The sequence below is a fragment of the Heloderma suspectum genome, chromosome 2 (assembly GCF_057233095.1).
Source record: "Heloderma suspectum isolate Gila_16-S chromosome 2, 16-S_ref, whole genome shotgun sequence".
NCBI classification, from domain to species: Eukaryota; Metazoa; Chordata; class Lepidosauria; order Squamata; family Helodermatidae; genus Heloderma; species Heloderma suspectum.
In genome coordinates this window covers 359224637-359252330 of record NC_139459.1, presented here as the reverse complement: position 1 = coordinate 359252330, position 27694 = coordinate 359224637, and the positions used below count along the sequence as shown (strand labels likewise).

The following is a 27694-nucleotide window of genomic DNA, read 5'->3' as shown; positions in this document are numbered from 1 at the left end:
GGGAAGCTCAGATTGCGGATGGTAAACCAAAGGGAAAGAATGAGGGTGGGGGGATAAGGAAAGACTGCCCTGGGGGAGGGGAGAGGGAGTGCTAAACCTGGCATGGCTCACATACCATCTGGAAAACAGCGGGAGGAGCTGGGTTGGCCAGAAACGAAGAAGAGGGAACAGGCCAGGATGTTATGATGGAGGTGGGCGTATCCCCTGAGGGGGAACCCCCAACTTTCATGAGGGATTCCACACAAAGCCATTCTGGGGTAAACACGGTTAAAAATGCAGTCAAACAGGCTCTTGAGAATCAATCAAGTGTCTTTATTAAGTAAGAGAGAGAGAGAGATTCTGTAACCATGTCACTTGCAAACAGAGATATAATATAACCACGGAGTCCAACATCCAAGAAAAAAAGGGGGAATGAATGGGAATTTCATATGGCAGAATATGAGGTTTGGCACAGTTTGGGGGTGGGGGGAGGCACTGGGAATGATAAATAGAACAGCCAGAAATGTTTCTGCATCAACCCAAATTTAATTAGTCCCCTCAGTGCCTGATCCACACACAACAGACCCACTCGTATCCCCCATGACTAACCTCGGACGTACTCTCTTTTGGTTGAGTTGACGCTACTTGGAGGTGCACTGTGTGTTATGCAGGATGAGGTGATGTAATTCTGGACTGGGCTGCTACAGCTGGGAGGAGGTCATGTTTTTGAATGCGCTCCCATGTTGACAAGAACACCCAAAAGTAATTCCCTGCATGCAGTCAGCTAGCACATCAGGAGGAAAGGTTTGGCATAGTTTTCTCCCTGCTATGCTAGTTCACTACATGCAGGAAGCTTTGTATGTGGGACAGCATTCAAAAATATCCCCCCACCTGCAATCTGAAGTGGCACAGTCCAGAATTCTACCACCTGATGTAGCATAATATGTTTAATGTATCGAAGGTTGGGTCTGCCCATGCAACAGAAAGAGATGGTGAAATGGAATGTACAATTTCAGACCATAGGTGCGGATTGCTGCTTTTAACGTCCCCCGCCCTCTATTAAATAACTCCCTGTAAATAGAAAGCTATCTGTTCAGGAAGAAAGATTCTCATCCAACTCTTTGCTTGTTGTACCGACTTTCCATTTATTACATTTTTTATCCCCCTCCCACCTCCAGAGCCCCTCTGTTTATTCCTGACAACAGCCCAGTGAGGTACGTCAGGCTGAGAGATGGCCCCTCAGTAAGCTTTGTGGCCAAGAGGGATTTGAACCCTGATCTAAGTCCAATACTCTAACCACTGCACCACCCTAGCTTAATTCACAGGGTTATTTACGGTAAAGAAGTAGTGAAAAAAGGTGATTCCCACAGCTGTAGTCTGTAGTGGTGCAGTCCATCCTTTCACCTCTTTCTGCATCATGTCTGCTACACCAGACTTCGCTTAGCACAAGTCACTGTGAAAACATCTCCCCTGCAACCTCATCCTGGTTCTGTCTTTGGTCAGATACCACCTGCTGATTGGAAATGCCACTGCTGCACCCTGACTCAGCAGGTGAACGGATCTTTCATTGCAATGAGTACTCCTTAGGCTTTCCCCTTCCAGATTCATTGTTTCCCCTTCTGCCCCTTTAAAAAAGTACCTGACAGCTTTTTCTTATTTTTCCGGCTGCTTTCAGAGGATCTGCTGTTGATTCCCCTTAATTTTCCCTTCCCCGCTCATTTTTCTCCTTTAAAAAAAAATGTTTGAAGTGTAGTTTTCTTGTGGCTTTGTGCAAAGCAACCTAAGCATCAATTGGCAATGAGGAAGGGGATTGCTATCTAAATAAAAGTTTTAAACTATTGATCATTATTATAATCTCTATAAACCCACGTTCTAAGATTGCCATAAGCATGAGATAAGTGTATATTGTAATCTACCTCAAGCATTTAGAACAGGGTGCTAAGGAATCAGAATAAAATAAATACAAGGCTTTAAATAACCTTCATCACCTTTCTCCCCAAGGAAGAAAAGGGGATTCTTTTTAAAGGAAGAGCATTGTGAAATGGAGACTATAAAAAGTGAGATTTAAGCAATACAGAATGGACTGTTCTTTTCTAAAGAGACCACGATGAGCAGATAGGAACTAATACTAAACTGAGCATCTCAGAACAGGTGGTGGAAGTAAATGCGTTCCTAATTGCACATGGTTATTTCAAACTGCTATCTTGAATGTTCAAGGAAGGGTTAGGAATCAACCTATTTATGGAAGCAATTGTGCCTTTCATACCTAAACCAGAGAGCCAAAAGGACAGAGCAAGGCCAGATTTTATATAGTGCAGGGGGGGCAGGATTGGGTGGAAAACAAACGAAGAGGAGGTAGAGACTCAGAGCCCCGAAATATTGGGCAACTCCACCCCACTGCAGGGGTGGAGTTCCAACGCAAGAAGGGAGAAACAGCTGAAGAACAGCAACATTTGCAGAGCATTATGGGGTGCATCTCAGCACATGAGCTTGTGCCTGCTTACGCTTGCAAAACTGCAGAAAAGCAGTCATGGATGCAGAAGGGTGGGGCATAACCAAGACCTACGCAGTGGGTCATTCTGTATATGGGCAGCACTATGCATGCAAATGCAGCAGCAGCAGCAAGAGGAGGAGGAGGAAGATGACTGTTGCCATGGACACAGGAGGTGGAGCCTACTCCTCGGGAAGGAAGGAAGCAAGCAAAGTATTCTGGTCAAGAACTGGCGGGAGGGAGAACTTGTCGCTAGGAGCCCTATAGCTTATGGACCCCAGGATGTGTCAGCATTCCACCTGAATATCATTGTCTGGAAGTCATCTGCTGAATAGGTGCCATAAACAAGGCCAACAGTAGCCAAGGGCTGGGAGGAAACTGTTGCCTAGCATTCCAAGTGTCGTTGGCAGGGGAGACGATGGTTGCCAAGGACCGCAGGGGAGACGGTTGCCAAGGGCCATCGTTAGGCGTGATGGTTGCCAGGGTTTTCAGAGCTGTTGTTGTCACCAGTTGTCAGGGTACAGGAGTAGGCAGAAGGCAGGGATTGGTCGCTAGGGGTCCCAGTCATTGTCGTGGTGCTGGGCAGCAATGATGATCACCACAGTGAGGATGGTGCACAGGACCATGGCAGCAATGCCCACAGCCAGGCTGATGAAGGAGAAGTTGCGGGCTTCTCGCGAGGCGATTTCTGCTGAAACGATGTCACCACGGGCAACAGCAGTCCGCACCTGACAAAGAGAAAGGACAGCATGCCAATGAAAGTGCCCACTGCTCTGAACTGCTTTGTGTTCCCAAAGCACAGTACACTTCATAATGAATACTGGCATAGTACACTCTTAAACAAATATAATAAAGAACTGGGAATGAAGGTACTTGATCAGTAGAGTCACACTTACTGCACTACCACTTCAGGCTATAGGTAGGGGATTGCGTTTTTGGATGTCTCCTACTAAAATGAACCTCCTTGCATATAGAAATCTAGCATGTGCGGGGAAGGGTTCTAACCTGGAAACTTGTCTGTCTGTCTGTCTATCTAGGGAGAGACTGAGTGTGTATGTGTTCTATATGCAGGGAAGTTTTTTGTATGAGAACTTTCCTTAAGTGCTTTAGTCCAGCCAGAAGTGTCCATGATTCTGCTACTTGTGGATGTTGCTCAGCTCTGGATAATTTAACCTAGGGAAAAAAATCAATGCTAACTGTCTTCAAATATGTAAAACGATATTGAACGGAAGAGGAACCAGAGGATAACTGTTGAGGACAAGACGAGAAGGAACAAACAAAAGGGCAGAACTACACCTTGGGAAGAGTGGGTGATGATTAGCCACATGATTCCATGCATTTATATTCCAAAATAAGCCCCCTATCTAGTCGGTGTGTTTAGGATTGCCGCCCAAAACAGTGTGTCGTACGGACATGCCCTTTGAGATCGTTTCCCTTTGCTACCCCTGAGATCATCTGAGAGAAACTTTTGAACATTATCATATTTATGCCAGGATTTCAGAATGCCCCCACCCCGCTCCCTGCGTAGGCATTCTCCTCAGCAGCTGTCAAGTACCAGTTTTACATGTTATTTATCCTTTGGGCAGAGAGGCAGAGATCAACTCAGCACCTCAGCTGGAGGTAGAGACATTATGCACTTCTGGCTTGACAAAATGGCTGACAGTCTCCTCAAAGCCCTGGATTATTTTCAGCACACAGAATGAAGCCATTGACTCCGGAGGACAGAACGTGTACTTGTGTGGGAGGTGAGGGGTGCCAGCCAGACGTGAGCAGGGCGTGCACTCAGCATATGTTTCTGAGGAGTCCACGTTGTTTTGTCCCCCACCCCCACCCATTCTTTAAATTTTTGACATTTCTGTGTGTGAAAAAGGGTGGCAATGCTTTTCAGGACCATCCCAGGAAAGCAGGGGTGGGGAACCTCTTTCAGCTCAAGGGCTGAATCCAACTTTGGAGAAGCTCTCAGGGCTGCATTCCAGTGGCAGGTGAGGTTGAAGCTAAAAGGGGGGGTGCCAAAAATACCATTTTATTTTAGATTAACATTTTTACTGCCAGTCACTAAGCCTTAGGAGAGGCATTTCAACCTTTTAGAATGGATGAAAAGCTCCACAAAAGCTGGGAAACCACCCAAAGGTTGGTGGCTAGGGAAAAGAGGACAGGGCCATGGCCATCTAGAGAACCCTGAAGAGCTGGATTGGGACTTCAGAGGGGCGGATTTGGCCTCCAGGCCTGAGGTTCTCCACCCCTGCTTTGAAGGGCTGTGGCTATGTCCATGGGAGTTGCTAGGAGTCCATTTTAGGAAGGGCCCTTGGCTCACTCCACTCCACTCCACTCCTCAAAGTGGCCATGCAGGAAAATGTGTTGGTGGCCGGGATCATACAGCACATCCCGAAGATACATGTTATCCCCCTGCTTCCTTGATGTACCAACACAATGCAGTACAATGCCAAAGAGCAACAACCCCTGTAATCCATCGTGAACACACCCATTGATGCTCCCTCCCTCTCGCGCTGCTCACCTGCACAGCCTTGATGATAGCAATGATGCCCGTGGGCCAGAAGCAGCAGATGGTGGTGAGGACGGCAATGGGAAGGTAATCGTGTGGTGGGCGCCGCGGTTCCAGGATGGCAATGCCGGGGGTCATCTGCGTTGGGGACAGAGTTGGTGGAGGAGGAGGGTTGGCCTGAGGGTATGGCTGGAAGCAAGACACAGAAACCTGGTGTCAACAGGAGGAGGCATCTCCAGTTTACATCCTTTTAGCCCAGCTAAATGGTTGGTACAACCAAGTGGAAGACCACTTCCTGGATCATACCATTTCAGACTGCAGGTGGGTGTGGCAATCTTGGGGGCTCCCCCAAATCAAGCGGACAGCCCTAACTCAGTGGTAGAGAACACGTTTTTCATGCAAAACATCCCAGGTTCAATCCCCAGCATTGCCTGGGGAGTGCTAGGAAAGGACATTGTCCAAAGCCCTGGAGAGCCATTGTTGTCAGTCAGTGTTGACAATACTGAGCAAGATGGACCAATTGCCTGACTCAGTATAAGGCAGCTTCTTCTCTGACCATGTGGAGAAAAGTAGCACATCAGAGGCAGCCGGGGAGGTTCTAACCTAGGCTTAAATCCAGACTTCCATTCATGCAACAGGAGTTCCCCATCCTCTCCTCCCCTCCGCAGCCTCCATACGCCTCCCAAATCTGTTTGAGTGGGTCTCCCAATCTTCCAGAGCAGATTTGTTTGGGGGAGGTAATGGGGAGATGGAAACTTTCACCACCAGTTTCCATTTCGCTGGTGGACTGGACAGAATTAGATACAGCCAGATTGCTGTATACCAGGGCTGGTAAGGGCTTCCCCCTTCATGGATCACTGCCTTGTTGTGGCGAAGGGGCTTGCGTAACTCAGTGAAGCCATAAGCTATGCCATGCAGGGCCACCCAAGATGGACAGGTCATGGCAGAGAGTTCTGACAAAATGTGGTCCACTGGAGAAGGAAATGGCAACCCACTCCAGTATTCTTGCCAAGAAAACCCCATGGAACGTATCACAAGGCTAAAAGATATGACGCCAGAAGATGAGCTCCTCAGGTCGGAAGGTGTCCAATATACTACTGGGGAAGAGCAGAGGGAATTTCCAAGTAGCGCCAGAAAGAGTGAAGCGGCTGGGCCAAAGCTGAAAGGACACTCAGCTGTGGATGTGTCTGGTGGTGAAAAGAAAATCCAATGCTGTAAAGAACAATATTGTTTAGGAACCTGGAATGTCAGATCAATGAATCAAGGTAAGCTGGAGGTGGTCAAACAGGAGATGGCAAGATTGAACATCGACATCTTGGGAATCAGCGAACTAAAATGGACAGGAATGGGCGAATTGAATACAGGTGACCATTATATCTACTACTTTGGGAAAGAATCCCTTAGAAGAAATGGAGTAGCACTCATAGTCAACAAAAGGGTGGGAAAAGCAGTACTGGGGTACAATCTCAAAAACGATAGAATGATCTTAGTATGAATCCAAGGCAAACCATTCAACATCACAGTAATTCAAGTCTATGCCCCAACCACTGAGGCTGAAGAAACTGAGGTGGATTGGTTCTATGAAGACCTACAACAACTTCTAGAACTAACACTCAAAAAAAGATGTCCTCTTCATCATAGGGGATTGGAATGCTAAAGTAGGAAGTCAAGAAATCACCGGGATAACAGGCAAGCATGGCCTTGGTGTACAAAATGAAGCAGGACAAAGGCTAATAGAGTTTTCCCAAGAGAACACGCTGATCATAGCAAACATGCTTTTCCAACAGCACAAGAGGCGACTCTACACATGGATATCACCAGATGGTCAATATCGAAATCAGATTGATTATGTCCTTTGCAGCCAAAGGTGGAGAAGCTCTATACAGTCAGTAAAAACAAGACCTGGAGCTGACTGTGGCTCAGATCATGAGCTTGTTGTTGCAAAATTTTGGCTTAAATTGAAGAACGTAGGGAAAACCATTAAGACATTCAGGTATGACCTCAATCATATCCCTGATGAATATACAGTGGAGGTGACGAATAGATTGAAGAAATTAGACCAGATAGACAGAGTGCCTGAGGAACTATGGATGGAAGTCCATAACATTGTTCAGGAGGCAGCAACTCAATCCATCCCAAAGAAAAAGAAATGCAAGAAAGCAAAGTGGCTGTCTGATGAGGCTTTACAAGTAGCTGAGGAAAGAAGGGAAGCGAAAAGCAAGGGAGAAAGGGGAAGAGATATCCAACTGAATGCAGAGTTCCAGAGAATAGCAAGGAGAGAAGGCCTTCTTAAATGAACAATACAAAGAAATCAAGGAAAACAACAGAATGGGAAAGACTAGAGAACTTTTCAAGAAAATCGGAGATCTCAAGGGAACGTTTTGTGCAAAGATGGGAATGATAAAGGACAAAGAAGCCAGGGACCTAACAGAAGCAGATGAGATTAAGAAGAGGTGGAAAGAATACACAGAAGAACTATACAGGAAAGATCTTAATGTCCCTGATAGCCATGATAGTGCAGTCACGGAACTTGAGCCGGACATCCTAGAGAGTGAAGTCAAGTGGGCCTTAGGAAGCATTAGTAACAACAAAGCTAGCGGAGATGACAGTATTCCAGCTGAGCTATTTAAGATCCTAAAAGATGATGCTATTCAAGTGCTGCACTCAATATGCCAACAAATTTGGAACACTCAACAGTGGCCACAAGACTGGAAAAGGTCAGCTTACATTCCAGTTCCAAAGAAGGGCAATGCCAAAGATTGTTCAAACTACTGTACAATTGCACTCATTTCACATGCCAGCAAGGTGATGCTCAAAATCCTACAAGCTAGGCTTCAGCAGTATGTGAACCGAGAACTACCGGAAGTACAAGCGGGGTTTCGAAGAGGCAGAGGAACTAGAGATCAAATCGCCAACATTCGCTGGATCATGGAGAATGCAAGAGAATTCCAGAAAAACGTCTCTTTCTGCTTCATTGACTACGCTAAAGCCTTTGATTGTATGGATCACAACAAACTGTGGCAAATTCTTAAAGAGATGGGAGTACCAGACCACCTTACCTGTCTCCTGAGAAACCTGTACGAGGGTCAAGAAGCAGCAGTAAGAACCAGACATGGAACAACCGATTGGTTCCAAATTGGGAAAGGAGTACGACAAGGCTGCATATTGTCGCCCTGCTTATTTAACTTATATGCAGAGTACACCATGAGAAATGCCGGGTTGGATGAATCACAGGTCAGAATTAAGATTGCTGGGAGAATTATCAACAACCTCCAATACGCAGACGATACCACCCTAATGGTAGAAAGTGAAGTGGATCTAAAGAGCCTCTTGTTGAGGGTGAAAGTGGAGAGTGCAAAAGCTGGTTTGAAACTCAACATTAAAAAAATTAAGATCATGGCATCTGGCCCCATCACTTCCTGGCATATAGAAGGGGAAGAAATGGAAGCAGTGACAGATTTTACTTTCTTGGGCTCCAAGATCACCGCAGACGGTGACTGTAGCCATGAAATTAAAAGACGCTTGCTCCTGGGGAGGAAAGCTATGGCCAACCTAGACAGCATAGTAAGAAGCAGAGACATCACCTTGCCGACAAAGGTCCGTCTAATCAAAGCTATGGTTTTCCCAGTAGTAATGTATGGCTGTGAGAGCTGGACTATAAGGAAGGCTGAGCGCCGAAGAATTGATGCTTTCGAACTGTGGTGCTGGAGAAGACTCTTACGAGTCCCCTGGACTGCAAGGAGGTCAAATCAGTCCATCCTAAAGGAAATCAACCCTGACTGCTCATTGGAAGGACAGATACTGAAGCTGAAGCTCCAATATTTTGGCCACCTAATGCGAAGAGAAAACTCCCTGGAAAAGACCCTGATGCTGGGAAAGACTGAAGGCAAAAGGAGAAGGGGACGGCAGAGGATGAGATGGCTAGATAGCATCACCGATGCAATGAATATGAACTTGAGCACACTTCGGGAGGGAGCGGAGGACAGGAAGGCCTGGCGTGCTATGGTCCTCTTCGACTCACAAAGAGTCAGACACGACTTAACGACTGAGCAACAACAAGGGCTGGTAAACGTTTGACCCTCCAGAAGTTTGGGCCTGTAACTCCCATCAACCCTCAATACTGGCTACGTTGGCTAGGGCTGATGGGAGCCGAAGGCCAAACAATCTAGAGGGCCCCAAGTCACCACCCCTGCTATAGAGAGTTGCTGGTTCACTATGCATGGTCTGAAGGGACATGAGGCAGCCCCCATCCTGAAGCTAAGCAGCTGTTGGCCTGGTGAATATCTGGATGGGGAACTGCCTGGGATGTAAATGTACTATAAATGTACTAATTAAATAGATATACACACAGGGAATTGTGGATGTGAAGGGTGCAGGCAAAAATGTAATTCCCTTCCTCCTGCCTGAGATGGTAGTAAGGACAGGAAAGAGAAATGTGGACTTTTTGTCACTAAGAATGACACTGCCTTCTAATGCCCTGGTCAATGAGTGAAGGGCACAGGGATCAGTGACAAGTGCTGGCCGTTATTTTGAAACATTATAACATGTTGGGCAATGATTCTCCACCCACTGAGGCCCCCTCACCATAAAACAGGCCTCTCCCATCTGGCACCCTCCAGATGGGTTGGACTGCAATCCCCATAATTATGAGAGTTGTAGTCCAACACATCTGGAGGCTGCCAGGTTGGAGAAGCCTGCCATGAAATGTCTGGCTATGGCCTGATTGCTGGGGAGGATTGTTGGTGGACAAGCTGTTCTTCTTGTGGTTGTTTTTAAAAGGAAGCTTGTCTGCCATTACTGATAGTCTCATAGAGGAATCGTCACTGGCTTGGGGTAGCAAATGCCCTGTGCACAAAGAGAAGGGAACTTCAGAGCACCACCTACAGTGTAATTAATCTGCATCACAAAAGACACATAGGCCTGGTTCAGACATAAAGGCAACCACTGGTTCCCACTACATGAAAACTCCTGTGCTCTCCCTCCCCTCCCCTCCCCTCCCCTCCCCTTTTGCAGGAAGAGGAGGAGATCTGCAGCATCACTTCTGCTTTTAAACAAACCACAGTTTCCTGTGATGCCCAAGTTCTGGGAACTCTTGTTTGTTTAAGCTGTGGTTAGTGAGAGGATAAGGCTATCAATGGCGACTAGTCATGATGGCTATACATTACCTCCAGTATCAGAGGCAGTACACCTCTCAAGACAAGTTGCTAGGGAAGGCAAGTAGGAGGGTGCTATTGCACTCATGTCCTGCTTGTGGGCTTCTCTGCAGGGCATCTTGTTAGCCACTGTGGGAACAGAATGCTGGACTAGATAGGCCTTTGTTTTGATCCAGCCTGGGTCTTCTTATGTTCTTATGAGTAAAAGCTGTGGCTTCAGATCTTGGCTTGTTCTCAAACCATAGTTTAAACAAACCAAAGTTCCCAAGATTCAGATGTCACAGGGAACTGTGATTTGTTTAAAAGTAAAACTAGATGCTTCTGATCTCCTCCTCTAGCATGAAGGGAAGGGAGGCGCATGGGAGCCCAAGGCTCACAGCAGCTCAGTTGGTGTAAGATGAAGCAGCTGAGCTGCTAACTGGTGCACTGTATCAGGATCATCTGTTCTGAAAGACCTGCACTGGTTGCCAATTGCTTTCCGGGCCCAGTGCAAGGTGTTGGCCTTAACCTTTAAAGCCCTAAATGGCGTAGGCCATGGCTATCTAAGGTACCGCCTCTCTCACTACGAAACTACCCAAATATTAAGATCTGCAGGAGAGGCCCTTTTGAGGGCACCATTACCTGCAGAGGCCCGTCTATTGGGCACATGTGAAAGGGCTTTCTCCTGTGTTTCCGCCAAACTATGGAATGCGCTTACCTCAAGAGCTACAATTGGCCCCCACTTTCTTGGCAAAGTGCAAAGAAAGAAAGGGTGCAAAGATGCAGGGTGTACCCAAAGAAAGGGTGCAAAGATGCAGGGTGTACCCAAAGAAAGGGTGCAAAGATGCAGGGTGTACCCAAAGAAAGGGTGCAAAGATGCATCTTTTCAATTTGGCCTTCTAAAATGTGTAGTTTTAATGTTTTAACCATTTTGAATGTTCTTGTTTTTATTGCTGTTGGGTTTCATTGTTTGAAATTATTGTGCACTGCTTTGATGGCTTGTTAGCAGATAAGGCAGCATACACATCATCATCATCAGTTACATAATAGAAAACCATGGTTTCTTGTTACATATGAATTGGGTCATACTTTCTATGTTGTTCAGACAGCCTTGAACCCCCACAGGCATTCAGATGCCCATCTGAGGAAACCTTCCCCCCAAAAATACTCACCGCCCCTACAGGATAGACGGGTACATATGCCGTGCAGGGCTGCAGCTGGACTGGGTATCCTGGGTGCATGTAGCCTCCAATAGGTAGGGTGCCAACCGGTGGATGAGTCTGCACTACGTAGCCCTGGGGGGCCCCATTGAACTGAGTTTCCTGCATGTATGGATCAGGGGGAAGGCGGGGTAGGGTGGCGGAATGGTGGCGGGGTGGCCGTGGAAGGGTGGCCGATGTCGGAGGAGGGCGAGGCAGGGTAGCAGCCCCTCCAAGCCGGGGCAATGTGGCAGTGCCTGAGTGCACAGTTGTGGCAGGGGGGTCACTGTATCCAGGGATGGGGGCATCCTGTGGGGGTGGAGGAGGAGGCTGCAAAGGGGTGTTGTAGGGCGGAGGAGAGGTATGTGGGCCAGAATCAGGCAGTCCTAAGGGAGAAGGAAAAGACAAAGAGGAAACCATAAATAAAGAAGGTGAAAGAAGCATCAGCATACACACAGCACAATACAGTTTGAAAAACTAGGTTTCAGCTAGTAAGAGTTCCCCCAAATCCCCATAAACCAGCCTTCCCCAACTGTTGCCCTTCAGATGTTTTGGACTACAATTCCCAGAATTCCTGACTGAATGCTGGCTGGGGCCGATGTTAAAGTCCACAACATCTGCAGGGCACCAGGTTGGCAAAGGCTGCCATAACCCCCCCTCTCCAAAACACGACTACTTATATCAGTTTTATTGACTGGGCTTTTCTATGTCTGAGACACAGCTGAGCTGAAATTACTGTATCCAGCAGGACTGTTTTGAAGCCAAATCCTGTCCTCCAAAGTGTCTGGAATCCCTCTGAGTTTTGTGTCTCCTATAAATCTAATGCATAAACTTCTCATTCCATCAGTCAAACTGCTGATGAAAACAGCATCCAAGGCAGACACCTGTGGTATATCAAGGTATGCTTTCCTCTCAGTTCAGCCTCGTACATACCAGAAGAAGCTCTAACACTCACAGAATGTGCTTTTGATACATGCCCAGCTAAACATCAGATCACTGATCAGAGAGCTGCAATGTGACACAATCACCCCCACACTGCTTCTTCACTGGCCAGAGTGCAAGTAAGGAAGAAAGGCATATCATCACATTGTCCTACTGAACAAAGAACAGAAATGGACGTTGTTTTCCTTTCTTGTTTCGTTTTTTTCTTTTAATCCTGGACGCAGGGAGCCCCGTCTCTACACTGTGTCCAAATCCACCAAACCAAAAATTCTCAAAAACTGTTGAGTGGCATAAACCTCTAAGCCACTCACACAAGACTTGCACATAGAATCCTATTTCCCTGTCACACCCAAGAGCTCTCAACCGCCCACACTCATGGTCCTATTTTTAGGACAGTAACCCTCCATCCAGCCCTCCCTCCTTCTGTTCCTGCCGGGCCTGGGATCACCTTCTCCTGTGGAGACAGAGACATATGCAAACAGAGTCCAATGCAAGCAGCAATCCTGAGATTGAAAAGTGTGCACAAAAGTTTATCATTTCTAAAACGAGGTGCCAGGATAGAATTCTGCCTAGAATCCAGAATCCCTGCACTTCTTATTTCACGTTTGGCTGGCTGTAGTCAGTAGTTAGTGAGCCAAATGCATTCTGCATATGCCAAAGAAACACTCTTCCCTCTCTATTTCAGGGCTGTGGTCCTGGCATTGAAAATAGATTCCAAGTCTAAGCCCTGGTGACAGAATGCATGCGCAGTGCAGGTTGAGAGCATGCCTTTTTTCATATTTCTTCTGCTGGCACTGACTTGTAGTGAGGATAACAACTTTTCACTTTCCTCAGCACCCTTTTCAAAGTGATGCCTTGGTGGAGACTCAAGCATGTGATTAGAGAAGCACATTACATAAGCAGATGAAAACATAAGAACTGTGCTGGATCAGACCAAAGGCCCATTTAGTCCAGCATTCTCTTCCCACAGTGGCCAACCAGATGCCTATGTGAAGCCCACAAGCAGGACATGGACGCAATGGCACCCTCCCACTCATGTTCCCCAGCATCTGGTATACAAAGGCATCTTGCCTCTCCTCTGATACTGGAGGTAATATATAGCTATCATGATGAGTAGCCATTGATAGCTGCTGGATGTTCCTGATCTCATCTGATCTTGGAAGCTAAGCAGGGTCAACCCTGGTTAGTACTTGGATGGGAGACTGCCTGGGGATCAGGCTTCCTATATTGAGCAGGGGGTTGGACTTGATGGTCTTGTAAGCCCCTTCCAACCCTATGATTCTATGAATTTGTCTAATACCCTTTTAAAGCAATCCAAGGTGGTGGCCATCACTCACTCTACATCTTGTGATAGCAAATACCATAGTTTATGGGCTGCGTGAAGAAGTCCTTCCTTTTCTCTGTCCTGAATTTCCCACCATTCAGTTTCATAGGATGAATTCAATGGGTTCTAGTATTATGAGAGAGGGACAAAAATGTCTCCTATCCACTTTCTCCACACCACTCATAATTTTACTGGCTTTTTTTCTAAGCTAAAAAGCCCACAACGTTGTATCCTTTCTGCATAGGGGAGTTGCTGCAGTCCCTTGATCATTTGGTTTGTCCTTTCCAGCACATTGTGACTGCTACTGCTATATAGGTGGAAAACAAGTGGGACCTGCAATAAAATGTTGCAGCGTAGAGTGCTGTTGTGTAGGAATCCAGCTACTACATTTCATTCTCCCTCTATAGCATTTCTATTCCCCAGTGCTCAACAGTCAGCTCAGTCCTTCTGAGATTGTTTTTAGTCTTTCCCCAACCGCTTTCCCCAACTTAGTTTATTGTTTTTTCTCTAAAGTTCTTTCTTTCTTTTTTTGATGGTGGTGGTGGGGGAGTCATTCTGCAAACCTTGGGGATAGCTGCTGAAGCCTTCTAATACCTCCCCCTTGTATGTGAGTGGGTGCTGTTTTGGCTACATAAGCAACGGCACTCACAGCCTGAACATCAGAAATAGACAGATGGAGAATGACTGAAATGTGGAACTGTTAAAAAGTGGCAGGTAGCCAAGTGGTATGTGTCGAAGGAGTTTGAAGCACAAACTTCAAGGCCTAGGGTGGCCATGTGTCTTCTGTTTGAAGGGCTGCCAGAGGACCATCCTCTGTTTGAAGATGTCCTCTATTTGAAGGGCTGCCCTGTCCAATTCCAGTTTAAAAACAAAGAACCATGGATTTCTTACTTCTGTAGTTGGGAACCGGGAAGGACTAGAGGCGCCTGCAACCTCCGGGTTAGCCACCGAGAAGACCCTCTCTCCCTTGCCACAAAGTCGGAGGAAGGAGGGGACAGGGGACCAGCTCCCATAGCCTGCTATCCAGGTCACTAGAAGGGCTTCCAACTTCCCTCTTGCTGCGGAGGAGTGGAGGGACAGGAGGAGCCATTAATCATGTTACACGAACCAATGATCAGTGGGGGGGGGGGAGCAGCCCCCTTCTGTCCTGATTTTTCCATGCAGCTCCACCCAGCCATGAAAAGATATAGAGCAGAAGGAAGCACTATGAGAGATGCCTGTATACAGGACCAGTCTAAATCTTGGAAAGGATCTGGAATCAAAAGGACCAGTTTGTAGTGTGATAAAATGCCAGGTGTTAAGAGAGCCACAGTCTTCCACACTATGGTGAGATGTACTGTATTTCTATTTAAATTATAATAATAATAATAATTTCTAAATTTGCATCCATACAAATAAACAAACACATGTGTTATACAAATCGCTGTCCTCTTTTGTCTTTGTTGGTGCATTTTCTCTTTTTTGACCATTTATACATGGCCACCCTATTGGCCTGGGAACTAGACTAATGAGCGGCCTGGGCATGCCTGGTCTCAGTGAGCAACATACTTGGACATTTGCCAGTCCCCACACCCCAGCAGGACTCCCCCCACATCAACCACAGACCCTGAAATTGCTGCTAGGTGCCACCATTTTGTTTAGCCTCATAGGCATGCCCGAACATGGCTACACAACCTCAGCAGAACTGTTCAACCTCAGTCAGAAAAATATTATCCTTCGAGACCCACCAGGCAGCCCTGCCAACGAGGCGCAATGGCAAAGGAAGCCACAATAGCTGGCTCTTAGGGTGGCCACTTACGCATCACCAGAAAAGAGGAAATGTGTCACCACAACAACAAAAAAAGAGGACCAAAAGGGGACACAGATTTGCATAACATTTGCACAGCTTAATTTATGTGCATCACTGCAACATTAGAAATTCCTGGAATTTAAATAGAAATACAATCACCATAGCAGGGAAGACTGTGACAGAGACCTGTGTGTATGTGCAGTTAGCCTTCCAAGTGGAAGCCACGGGCAACTTCAGTGGCCCCTGCTCTCCCTTCTTATGGTTCTTTATTTTTAAACCAGACTTGGACTAGGCAGCCTTCCAAATAGAGCAGGAGTCCCCAACCTTTTTAGGGTTGGTAGGCAGATTTGAACCTTTGAGAGTGCTGTGGACACTCTCACAAAATGGCTGCCTTAAGGGAGGACTTACTCATTCCGCCATGGTGGGCATGGTTGGTCACAAAACATTAATCTCCCAGTAATCCAACTGTTGAGGTTAAAAGAAAAGTAACTTGTCCAAGAACCTAAACACAAGGCAGAGGTGGGGTCTGATCTCCAAATGCCTCCCGCCCAATTAAAAACAAAATTAATCTTTAAAAATCCTAAGAAAGAATAAAAATCAGGAGGGGCAGGGAGCCTGGTAGATGCCAAGAGAGGGGTCTGTGGGCACACTGGTACCCATGGGCACCACACTGGAGACCCCAGAAATAACAGATGTCTTGAAATAGAGGAATACCTTTTCTAAGTAGGCCCTGTGACCATCTTACCAGTCTCCTTCTGATCAAGGGCCCAGTGATACTACGGTGCCTGGGCCCACAGAAACATGGAGCCAGCCCCTATGAACAAAGGGAATGTGTGCGTTGAGGCCTCAGAATAACTTTCTTCAGTCAGGCAGCATGAGGCCTCTGGATTGGCTAGGCCTGGTATAAACAGTAGCCTGGTCTTCTCTACCTACAGCCTCCAGGCAGCTCTACCAAGGCTTTCATCTCAAGCCGCCTGCTCCAGCTATTGAATTCAGCGAGCTTGGGCTGGAGAACATACCCTTCAGGATGAGATTCGAGTACATCTGCCCACAGGCTTGGCCCCAAAACATGTGAGCTTTTTTGACAGCTGGCCGGTGTCAGCGCCATGCAGTGGCCGCCCCCTTCCAATATCCCTCAAGGAGACAATTGTCCAAGCCTTACAAAGACACATTGTTTGGGCAGCCTTGCCGATTGCACTGCTGCATCCTTTTCCTACAGTTAAGCATGCTAAGGGAAAGGAAGGGAGACACTCTGCCGCTTGGTGTGGCTCGCGGCCCCCTCACAACAGCCACCCCTTCTCTGTGGTGGGGCCAGAACAGAGCACTCACTCCAAATGGAGCAGGGGTACCATTTTAGATTTCACTGGGGAGGAGATTTTGTGGGAGAAGATTCAGCAAGGGCTGGCAGTCCAGCGAATTCTGGATGTATTCATTATTCAATTTGCAACTGTGTCTTTCTTTCTTTCTTTCTTTCTTTCTTTCTTTCTTTCTTTCTTTCTTTCTTTAATGTTATCATCCCAGAATGGTATAAGTCATTAGAATGTCAGACTAGGATTGGAGAGACCCGCGTTCAAATCCATACTCAACCATGAAGCTCACCAGGTGACTTTGTGTCAGTCTCTATCTTACCTACCTCGCAGGGTTGCTATGAGGATAAAGTGAAGTCTTATAAAGTAAGAATGGCATGGTTCTCAGAGGAACCCAACCCTCTAAGTTTGCACTTGAGTTTTGAGTGTGCTTTCTGACTGGAGGGAGGCAAGGAAGGCCTAGCACAATGGTGCAACACGCAGAGATGCAATGACCACCCAGCTCAGTGTCTTTGCTTCAGAAATAATTGGATACGTTGATCAGATCTTACGCAGAGATGTTACAGAATCTGCCTAGGGAGGGGCCATAGCTCAGTGTGATGGAGCAGCTGTTGTGCATGCAGACGGTGGCAGGTTCAATCCCCGGCATCTCTAGGCAGAGCCAGTTAAGAATCTTGGCTGAAATCCTAGAGAGTCACTGCCAGTCAGTGTTCATGATGATTGACTGGATTTGTACCTCACCTTTCCACCAAAAACTGGCACTCATTACTGGGCGAGATGGACCAATGGTCTGCCTCCGTATAAGGCAGCTTCCCGTGTCCCTAGAATTACCAACCCCAGTGCAGGCTGATTGGAAAGACGCAAGACTGGAGCGGCGCATCACGCAGACTCTCAAGAGGCAACTCCCTCTGTGTGGGGGTACTTTGTTCTCACAGGAACCTTCAGTTATTTAATTGGAACATGTTAGCAATTCTCTTATGGCATGCTAGCAAGCTCCAGCTCCCAGTTCTCAGCCTAAATGGTGTCCCTGCTCTGGGGTTAGTAGGGGGCTGCTCTGTGTGTCGTATACAGGCACAATGAGTACAGTTGTGTAAAGTAAAGGTGTCCCCAACCAGTCATGTCCGACTCTAGGGTGCGGTGCTCATCTCCGTTTCTAAGCCAAAGAGCCAGCGCTGTCCGAAGACGCTTCCGTGGCCATGTGGCCGGCATGACTGAACACCGAGGTGCACGGAACGCTGTTACCTTTCCCGCCGAGGCGGTACCTATTTATCTACTTGCAATTTCTTGCTTTCAAGCTGCTAGGTTGGCAGGAGCTGGGACTGAAGACGGGCGCTCACTCCGTCACGCAGCACTCGGGTCTCGAACAGCTGTCCTGCTGACCTTCCAGTCTGCAGTTCAGCGTCTTAACCACTAAGCCACCGCGGCCCCACAGTTGTGTACTGTGTGAGAGTACAGTTGTGTACTCTCCCCTTAAATATAACCCAGGCTCTCCCCTTATATATAACCCAGCCTCTTCCCTTGACCCAGAGGAAACCCTGCTGCAGGCCTATATTAACGGCCTTGCCAGGAAGCTGTATATACCCCATGTTCATAAACATTCAATGGCTGTAGCTCAATTGTTCAGTGTTTAATTTCTTCTGCTCCTTGTTTGGAAAGGTACTCCACAGCCTGTGCTCAGCCTGACTTAATTGTGCTTCAGCAATTCTTGAATGTTTTCAAGGGCCTCCCAGTTTTCACATCTACAACCCCATCTAACCTGCAGTGAATCCTTGACGATTTTCCTAAGCACCCATTTCAATTGACACATCTGCTTAAAGCAAGAGAAATGTTAATGACTGAATAGGAGTAGGAAGGTGTCCTTAAGCATTTGGTAAATGTGAAGAGGTTGGCAGTGTGCTGAGGTGTAGGTGGAAGGGCCTGAAATGGATCCTTTCTTGCTTTGAGGGCGAGAGGAAATAGCTTTGTGGCTCTTTAAAGCTACTGCCTGCATTAACATTGCCTTTCTAGGAAGAATGCTGCACTTTGCTGCCTGCAGTCATTTCATTCATTTCTTTCTCCCCCTGCCCCAACCCAGTACTTTATGCTGTTATGTGTCAAGCTCAGCTTATTTCTTGGCTAACAATGCCATTTACTCAGCTACACCCCTGTACATGAGAGTTCCATGGCACAGTTTTATTTAATGAGAAGGTTAATCTGATTCAGCTTAATATAGCAAACAGGAGACCTTAATCGTGCCTTTAGCGTGCATTTGCATTTCCGTTGATCACAATGGTAACTTGTACTTCAGCACAACAATTTAGTTTCAGTGTCTTTGGAGACTGACATGGCTCATTGCCTGCTAGTTTATGGGGGCCCTGGCGCAACTTTGTAGAAATGTTAGATTCAAATGTAATTTTCATGCCAGTAGTTGTCACTGACAACCTTGACTCAGGTCTTTCAAACAACACCACCACCATGGGCTTACAAAGAAACATCACAATGAATTTTATGCAGCCTTTTATTTATTTTTTTAAAGGGGAGATGGATGCTTCCAGACAGAGGGTTTTCACCGCTAACAATAAAAAAAAATTGAGCTTTTCTACACAAGGCTGTTAATCGCTGTATCTACTTTCAGTTTCATCACAGAATTGAAATCTGAGTTCTACGTAAAGAGCTTTTCTTTCCTCCTTTTCCACTTCGTAACCTCTAGGTGGAGCTATGCTATAGTGGAATAACAAAAATACACAAGTAGTTCTTTTGCTTTCAGAAATAATAGCCCATTTTCCCTGCTCTAAAAACCCCCAGGAAAGTGCTCTGAAAAAAGCAGAAGCAAAATGGGAGGATCACAACATTGTCTAACGAACCCATAACCAACAGTTAGTAAGGAATCACGAGTGCACAATAAATACCTTGAATAGAAAAGCTCATTGGGCAGTTGTTTCATCTTTTCCACCTTAACTGATTTTTTTTTCCGTTAAGGAAAAAGATGGAGAAAGCAGGAGAGCTACAAATGGAAGCAGGAGAGCTACAGATGGAAGGCAACAATGTCTGGGAACACAAACATGTGAAATTCCTTGAATGAGGCAGTGCAATTGCACGATAAAAGCTTAATCTAGAAGCACCCAATGACTTCTAGTACATGAGCTGTCATACTGATGTTTTTTTCTCATTGTTCCATAAAAAAAGAAAAGAAAATCAGTGTGACAGTATGTTTCAGGTAATCTTTGCTCTTAAATCTTATTTGTAACACTAAATCTTAAGCATGTATACTCAGAAGTAAGTGCTACTGAATTCAGTGAGATTTACTCCCAAGTATCAGATTGCATAGTTCATTATATATTTTGAACCAGGGGTGCAGAACCTCAGGCTTGGGACCCAAATCCAGCCCACCTGGAGTCCTATCTGGCCTTCCAGGGTTAGTATTGGTTATTGGGCAGTATAGAAATGTAATAAATAAATACATACATACATTTAAGCTACAATATGGTGGTATTAATGCCCCTCCCTTTTGCCCACCACTGGAAGGTGGCCCCCAACAGCTTCCCAAAAATAGAATTCAGCCCTCAGGCTGAAAAGGGCTGAACACTCCTGTTTTCAACAAAAAGCAAGAGCATTTCTGTCATGGAGGAGCGGTAGTGTCACAAGATGTGGTGATTAGATCATTGCATAGAAGATAAGGCTATCAGTAGCTATATTTCAGTATTCAGAAGTGAACGCCATCGATTATGTAGCCAAAATGGTGCAACTCACATCACACACAACAGGGAGGTATCAGCAGGCTTGGGCGAACCCTGAGTTTCATAAAGGAACAACAACAAAATGGGGGAGGGAGCAAAAAGCAGCCCAGAGATAACTGAGCCTGCTCAGTGGTCGTGGAATGCTGACTGACTAGGGCGTGGGGGACAGGACTGAAAACTGGGGAGGAGGGAGAATGGAGTGGAGTATCATGGAGGAGGGCAGGGCTGAGTGACTGGGCCACTGAACAAGAGCACCCCACACTGCAGCATTTTATTGCAGGTCCCACTTGCTAACAGCTATTAGCTCCCTTACAGGGCTAACTGTCATCAATGGCCAGGTAGGAAAGATGATGGAGCAAGGGAGACAGGAGCAGGCAAAGGGAACATCAGGGCCTGCTCCAGTTGGACTGTCCCCCCACCCCCCAGCTGAGGAGAGGATAAGCAGAGCCATTGCACCAGCCCTGCTGAAAGCCTACTTGATTTTTTCCTCTTTCCTCCCCATCCCTTTTTCCTTCTGTGTCATATCTTTTTATAAATTGTCAGCCTGCGGGCAGGAACTGTCTTATTTACCGATTGATTGTAAGGTGCTCCAGGAGGCTTTTTTGGCTGAGGAGCATGATAAAAATCCTTTAAATAAATAATTAAAAAATGACCCTATGGAACTTCCAAATTGAGAGGCAATGTGCCAATGAATACCAGTTGCTGAGAGGCAACTGTGACTGAGGGCTTTTGCCTCCATGTCCTGGTGGTGACCTTTCTAGAGGCATCTGGTTTTGAGAAACAAGATGCTACATAAGATGGACCTAGTCTGATGCAGCAAGGCTCTTCCTATGGTATTCTATTTTTCCCTCCCACAGTCAGTGCTCCTTGTATCCTTGTGATACAAGGAGCTGAGTCAGATCAACGCTATTGATTTGTCTCATACATGGATCTGTATCCTCACGAGATACAGCTGCAGCAACTTGTCCAATACAACGGAGTGAGCTCCGTGGCTGAGCAGCAACTTGATCCTCAGCAAGGCCAGCCCAAGACATTTGGCTGCCTGAGGCAAAGGACAAAGCAGCAAGATACCCCCCCGCACCCCACTCCCATTCCATGTACAGAAGCCAACTGGACTGGAAACACTGGCGACAGGCCAGCATCCTCCCACATGCTGGAAGACTCAGGCTAGCTTAGGAAGTGCAGGGTCCTCCAAAACTTTGCCACCATTCCCTGCCTCCACCACCTGCCACCTGAGGTGACTACCCCACTCTGCCTAATGTTAGGGCCAGTCTTGATTTCCACAGCCAAAGCTAACCGTCTAGCAACTACCCCATAGCATGCTGGTTCTTCTCTTAAATCTCGGGTAGGCTGAGAGCTGAATTCAATTTCAGAGATGCTCTCGGGGCTGCATTCCAGTGGTGGGTGGGGCCAATATGCTGATACAAACAAAATGCCCATGTATTAGAGCTGAAAGCTCTCACTGCCAGTAGCTAAGCTATAGGTGAAGCAGTTCAACCTTTTAGAATGGGGGAAAAACTGCACAAAAGGTTGGAAACCATCGAACAATGGGTGGTTGGGGCAAGAGAAGGGGTGTGTGGCCATCTGAGGAAGGGCTGGATTGGGCCCCCAGGGCTGAAGTTTCCCACCCCTGTCTTAGATGGTGGTAGGTTCCAGGATCTTGAGTCAGAGGCAGAATGTTGGGTTTCCCTTCTGGCTCTCCTCATGTTACCTGCACTCCTTTAATAGGAGACATTGGGGAATCAGTGCTTTCAAATGAAAGATTTTGAGGCTTGACTTTAGCCTGGAATGTCTCATTCTAAATGTGAGGAGACCGCACTTAAAAAGGAAGGGACATCCCAAACAGGAACAGCTTAACACACTTTGCTGCCAGAGCTGGAGCCAAAAAAGTGCCCTCCCTGCAAGTCAAGATGCATAGTAGCCTTGGCTACTATGTCAAATTATTTTGCCTCCTGAGGCAAAACAAAAAGGGGAGGGGGCAAGCCAATACAAATACAACAATAATAAATTAAGGGTGCAATCCTATTCAGGTAGGCGGCCGCCTCTGAACTCAGAGGCAACTGCCTATCCAATGCAGGGCAGGAGAAGCATGGAGGGGATCATTCCCTCTGCACTTCTCCTGCCCTGCATTTTTGGCTAGACAGCCGATTGTGGCTGTCTAGCCATGGGAGGACAGAGCAGGGGAGGAGGCTGCTGTACAACATATTGGATGTGTTGTACCGGCATTTCCGCCCTCCCTGCCCCAGAACACCCCCTGAACACCCCCAGACACGCCCCTTTTCAGCTGCTCCACACTCCTCCTGCAAGCGCAGATGACAGGGCTGTTCCACACTGCCTCCAAGGCAGTGCAGAAGTGGAGGGAGGTCAGTTCTCTGGGAACCGACCTCGGAGCGCGGGCTCCAAGTTCGGTTCCCAGAAAACCAGATATCCTATGGCCATCTAGCTACTGTCTAGCGGCCATAGGATTGCTCCCTAAATAACTAACAATTTGCTGCCCTTTTGCGTCAGTCCCAAAATCAGCTGCCTGAAGCTGCTGTCTCACTCTGCCTAATAGTAGGGCTGGCTCTTTAGACATGTCTTGTACACATATTCCAGTATTTGAATTGCAAACCGGATTTGAGCAGTTACTCAAAGCCATGAAGGGTCAAGTCCAGGGCAGTTTGACACCTGGGAGAGGAAATCCAAATGGCAACCCATTCCCATCTGCTAGATAGTACAAACATAATCATAAACTAAATAGCAGTTTGCTGCCCTTTAACAGTGGCCCCCAATTGGCCACCTGAACTGTCTGCTTCACTCAGTTTAATGATAGGGCTGGCCCTGAGGCATCCCTAACCATTAATTATGCACTGCATATTTTTGTCCAGTTGTCAAATAGTGGTTTGTTTGGTGTAGCTTTATGTAGGTTATGGGCAGCTTTCTCTCGGAAACTGAAAGTATGCCCCACTTTGAAAGATCTTTTTAACCCTATCCTTTTATCTCACACTGTCCTATTTTGATCAATTTCTCCCTTGTCACAACTTTGCCTCCCCTTCAATCTGACTGATGCATGACATCCTTCAGTGGGGAACCTCTTTCCATTTGAGGCCCAAATTAAATTTCAGAGACGCTCTCGGGGGCCACATTCCAGTGGTGGGCGGGGCCTAATGCAAAAGGAGTGTGCTCAAAATACAAGGAATGCCAATGGATTTTAGCTTAAGGTTCTTACTGCCAGAAACTAACCCTTAGGAGAGGCAGTTCAATATTTTAGAATGGAGAATAAACCATGCAAAAGCTGGGAAACCATCAAACTGTCAGTGGGGCCAGGGGAAGGGGACATATGGGAAACCCAGGAGTGTCAGATTTGGCCCCCTTCCCCACTCCTAATGTATACCAAGAGTTTCCCAGTATGATAAAGATAGGTAGCTAGCTAGCTAGATACCACTTTGGGGTCATACAACACTGCAGTATCTGGGACATGTATATAAAATTACATATGTATTCTCTCTCTCCCCAACCCCCGCCACCACACAAATGTGGCTGAATAGATCTCCCCATTCTCTTCAAAGGAGGCCACCCCTCCAGAGGGTGAATGAAATTCCGTTACTGTTTTTTAGGTCACCTTGTTTGTGTCTGCCTGCTCTCTATTTATACAGGGAGAAGAAAGAAGTGCCCTAGGGGAAAAGAGAAGGGGGGAAGGGTGTGTGGGTAGGTGAATGGGTGAGTGGATTAAAAAAAGGTACATATAATGCTAGGGATGGCTGGAAGAGTAGCTCCAGGAGGCAGAAAGGCCATGCGGATTCAGATTCCAGCTCATGGCTGGACTCAGCCTGCTGGCCCTGCATTTTCCCTCATCCTCAGTCACCACCAGTCCCTCACAGCATCGTTTTGAAAAAGAATGAGATGCAGTTTGTAAAGTACTAAAAAAAAGGGTATCTAGGGTAAATGGGGCATAATAGTTGAGGGATTGTTCAATACAGAGACAGCAAGTATGAGGTTCATATTATTCTACTCAGACTTAACCCAGTAATTTGCAAACGCAACCCCCTCCCTTCCCTTAATATCTCCTTTGTCAGTGTCAAGCCATAAATGACCATAATAGTATGATCCAGGAAAAGCTACATTTTTTAAGTCTCTGTGACTTCAGTTAAGGGTGTTAAGCATGTGCTTAAATATCTCACATTAAAATCAATGGAGCAGAAGTGCTTAACTTTGCCTGAATTATGCCCTTTGTATTGTGTGTGTGTCTGTTTGCGCACGCACGCACACACACACACACACACACACAGCACTTTTTGTAAATGTTCCTAAGTGCTTCCCATACTTTTCTTTCAATAAACTTACAATATTCACTTGATCATTTTAGTTTCAGATTATGCTCTTTGAAGGTGTGGGATTCCAGTGAGTTAAAGTCCTGTGGTAGCCACTTAGTTTATTGCATGCCATTTGTAGCACGTGGGGAGAGGATCTGTAGCTTGCAGTCCTGATGGGGCTAAGCTCAGTCTTACCACTCCTCTGCTTTTTCAGAGGAGGAGAAGGTAACACTGGGCTTAACCATTTAGTGGGGAATACTAGAAATGCATGATAAGACTCCCATGTTCTACAGGAACCACACAGTAAACACTTTTTAACACATGGTTTGTGTGTGTGATATTTATGAGTGAAGAAGTCGCTCAAGTGAACTGAATTCTGAGGTATTATTCAATAATTCACAAACATTTGGAGAAAATCTCATCACAAGCCATTTGATCTCTATATCCACATATCCACAATTCCTCATGCTGGCATCTAACTGACCAAAGATCCTACATCCTCACTCACTTCCTTCTCTCACTGCTCTTATATATCGCAGATACACACTGAGAGAGATCGTTACAAATACTCCTCAAAGACTGCATCCAACATCCAGGTGTACTTAACAACCCCTTATGTCTCCTTCCCAGTACTTCTACATCCTGCTGCTTCTCACAGTACACAAATCCAAGGCCACATGGATACCTCTGCACCTCCTGCTCAAAAACAAAATCCTACACAAACAGACACAATTGCAGCCTCACACAGATGCCATCTGCTTCACACCTCAAACCACAATGTCTGTCCCCCCCCACACTAATACAGACATCTCTGCAGTCTCCCCATTGCATAAATTCAGACACACACTCTTCTATACCACACACTCTTCTATACACTGTTTATGCAGCAGCATAAATAGGAACAGTTCGATGTGTCAAGTCACAGCATATCATTGGTATCATCCGTTTGCCTGACACCTGCCCAATCCCATATACAGTTTCACACACTGCATGATACACACCAAACACACAGCCACATCATGGCTGGCATCATAAACTGATGCACACACATTAACTCTACTACACAGAGCCTCACACCTCAGACATGAAATGTTGCGTCTGTCTCTCACTCACTCACACACAGACCTGTACCGGCGACCTCCATGGAAACATCCAATAGTGCCACACACACACACACACACACACACACACCAGTCTTAAACACACCAAATATTCCCCTTTCTGTCCATATTTGATACAAACCTGCAAATGAATACAGGCACATGCATTCACACAGAGATCCCTAACGACCACAAAGCCTGACCTTTTAAAATCGCTTCTCGTGCACGCATCCTGATGCCTCCTGGGTTGTTTAAACACATCCATCCATCTGCATTTTCTGCACCATTCCAAACCACGACCCCAGCAATTTAACAGCAACACAGATGCATGCTAGATGTGTCAGATCCCTCTACAGGCATGCATGCACACAATCTACACTCCTCAAATAGATCCATGTACACAAGCCCAGATGTATTTATTTCTCATCTCCAACGTGAAGGACAAGACATCACAGAAAACAACACACACAATTTCATTATGTGCATAGAATAGTACAAACTCCCCCTGCCTTCTCAGATACACATTTTTTTCCACCATGTATCTTGATTCTCTCCCTCCCTCTCCCTCTCTTACACACATATATGCAATCTCGCTCCCCCCCCCCCATATACACCTCTAGGAGGTATAGAAATATTTAAAATACAAAATCAAAATGAGAGCCTTTGCATGTTGTTCCCTAACACAGAGATCTGATCTTTCCCCCCTAACACACAAGCCACTGCGGGCAAACGCCAACCGTGTGCCCACCTAAGCACATAACAGACACACACAATCGCAGCGGGGTCATTCACAACCTCTTCATCATGCATCGTTCCTTCACCTGTTTTCTCCGAAGACATCTCTGCTGCTCTCGACGTGGCTTCCACCAAGTGTATGTGGGGGTGGGAGGAAGAGACCCAGCGGAGGGGGAAAGCTCTCTGCGTCACCCCCTCCCAAAAAGCCCTCCCTCCCCGAGCGAGCCACGCGGTTCTTGCTTTCCTGAGAAGATGCTGTTCTTCCCACTGATGGAGCGAGAAATACAGATGCATGCAAGGGGGTGGTTAAAGGGACAGGCAGCTCTCCTGCTTCCCTTCAAGTGTCCAGCTCTCGCACTCTCGCTCGCTCGCACATGCCTTTCAGTAGCATTCTCTCCCCCAATGTGTCCATGGATCACCATTCTCGATTTAGCTGGCCAGATTAACGTGGAGGGCCAAAGACCGATTCACACGACCCCTTCTTCCTCCATGAGGGTGGTCCCGAGCACTGCGGGCTGGTGGCTCCGATTTCAGTGGGGCAGTGAATCCATTCTGGGTTTCAGTCAGAGCTCTAAAGGAGCTATCCAAGGTGCTGGACCCTGTTTTGGGGCTAGGATTCAGCACCTTGGATAGCTCCTTTAGAGTTCTGGCTGGTTCTGACTGAAACCTAGAATGGATGCACAGCCCCACCGAAACTGGAGGCACCAGCCTCCACTGGTCCCAAGCGTTCCCCAGGTATGGATGTGGAGGGAGAAAAGTATTGACTAGTGCACAGTCGAAAAGCACAAGACTTCCTCACATACGGGAGCAGTCCCAACAGCCCTTGGGCACACACTCACGGGGACAAATGTAATGTGAGAACGGGGTCATCATTAACGAAACTGCTGAAAGAAGGGGTGGGCAACTTGTGGTCCTCCAGATGTTGTTGGACTGCAACTCCCCTCACCCCTCACCCCTGGCTATGCTGTCTAGCTGATGTGAGTTGTGGTCCAGCAACATCTGGATGGCCACAAATTGCCGGCTCCTGTGCTGAAAGTATTGAGGGACCTGTTCCCTCATTACAGTTGTTCACACTGAGCATGCATGAAGGGACTGTTCGGACAGCTCAGCTATAGGAGGGAAAGCACGTTTATTTTATACGTTGATTTAAAGGATGTATACCCTGCCCTTCAACAGGTAAGTAAG

The 27694-nt window shown here is 46.8% G+C and overlaps 1 protein-coding gene across 1 annotated transcript; it reads right to left on the bottom strand.

Annotated features, from left to right (window-relative positions):
• Nucleotides 1-293: 293 nt before the first annotated feature.
• PRRT1 (proline rich transmembrane protein 1) lies at nucleotides 294-26614 on the bottom strand. Its single transcript, XM_084829942.1, has 11 exons — nucleotides 26523-26614; nucleotides 23984-24035; nucleotides 22094-22180; nucleotides 21308-21424; nucleotides 18423-18473; nucleotides 16105-16173; nucleotides 14462-14536; nucleotides 12685-12700; nucleotides 11278-11690; nucleotides 4986-5162; nucleotides 294-3198 (listed from the first exon to the last, which is right to left on the bottom strand). The coding sequence occupies exons 1-11, from the start codon at nucleotides 26612-26614 to the stop codon at nucleotides 3022-3024; spliced, it is 1326 nt and encodes a 441-aa protein (XP_084686068.1). The 3' UTR covers nucleotides 294-3021.
• Nucleotides 26615-27694: the final 1080 nt, after the last annotated feature.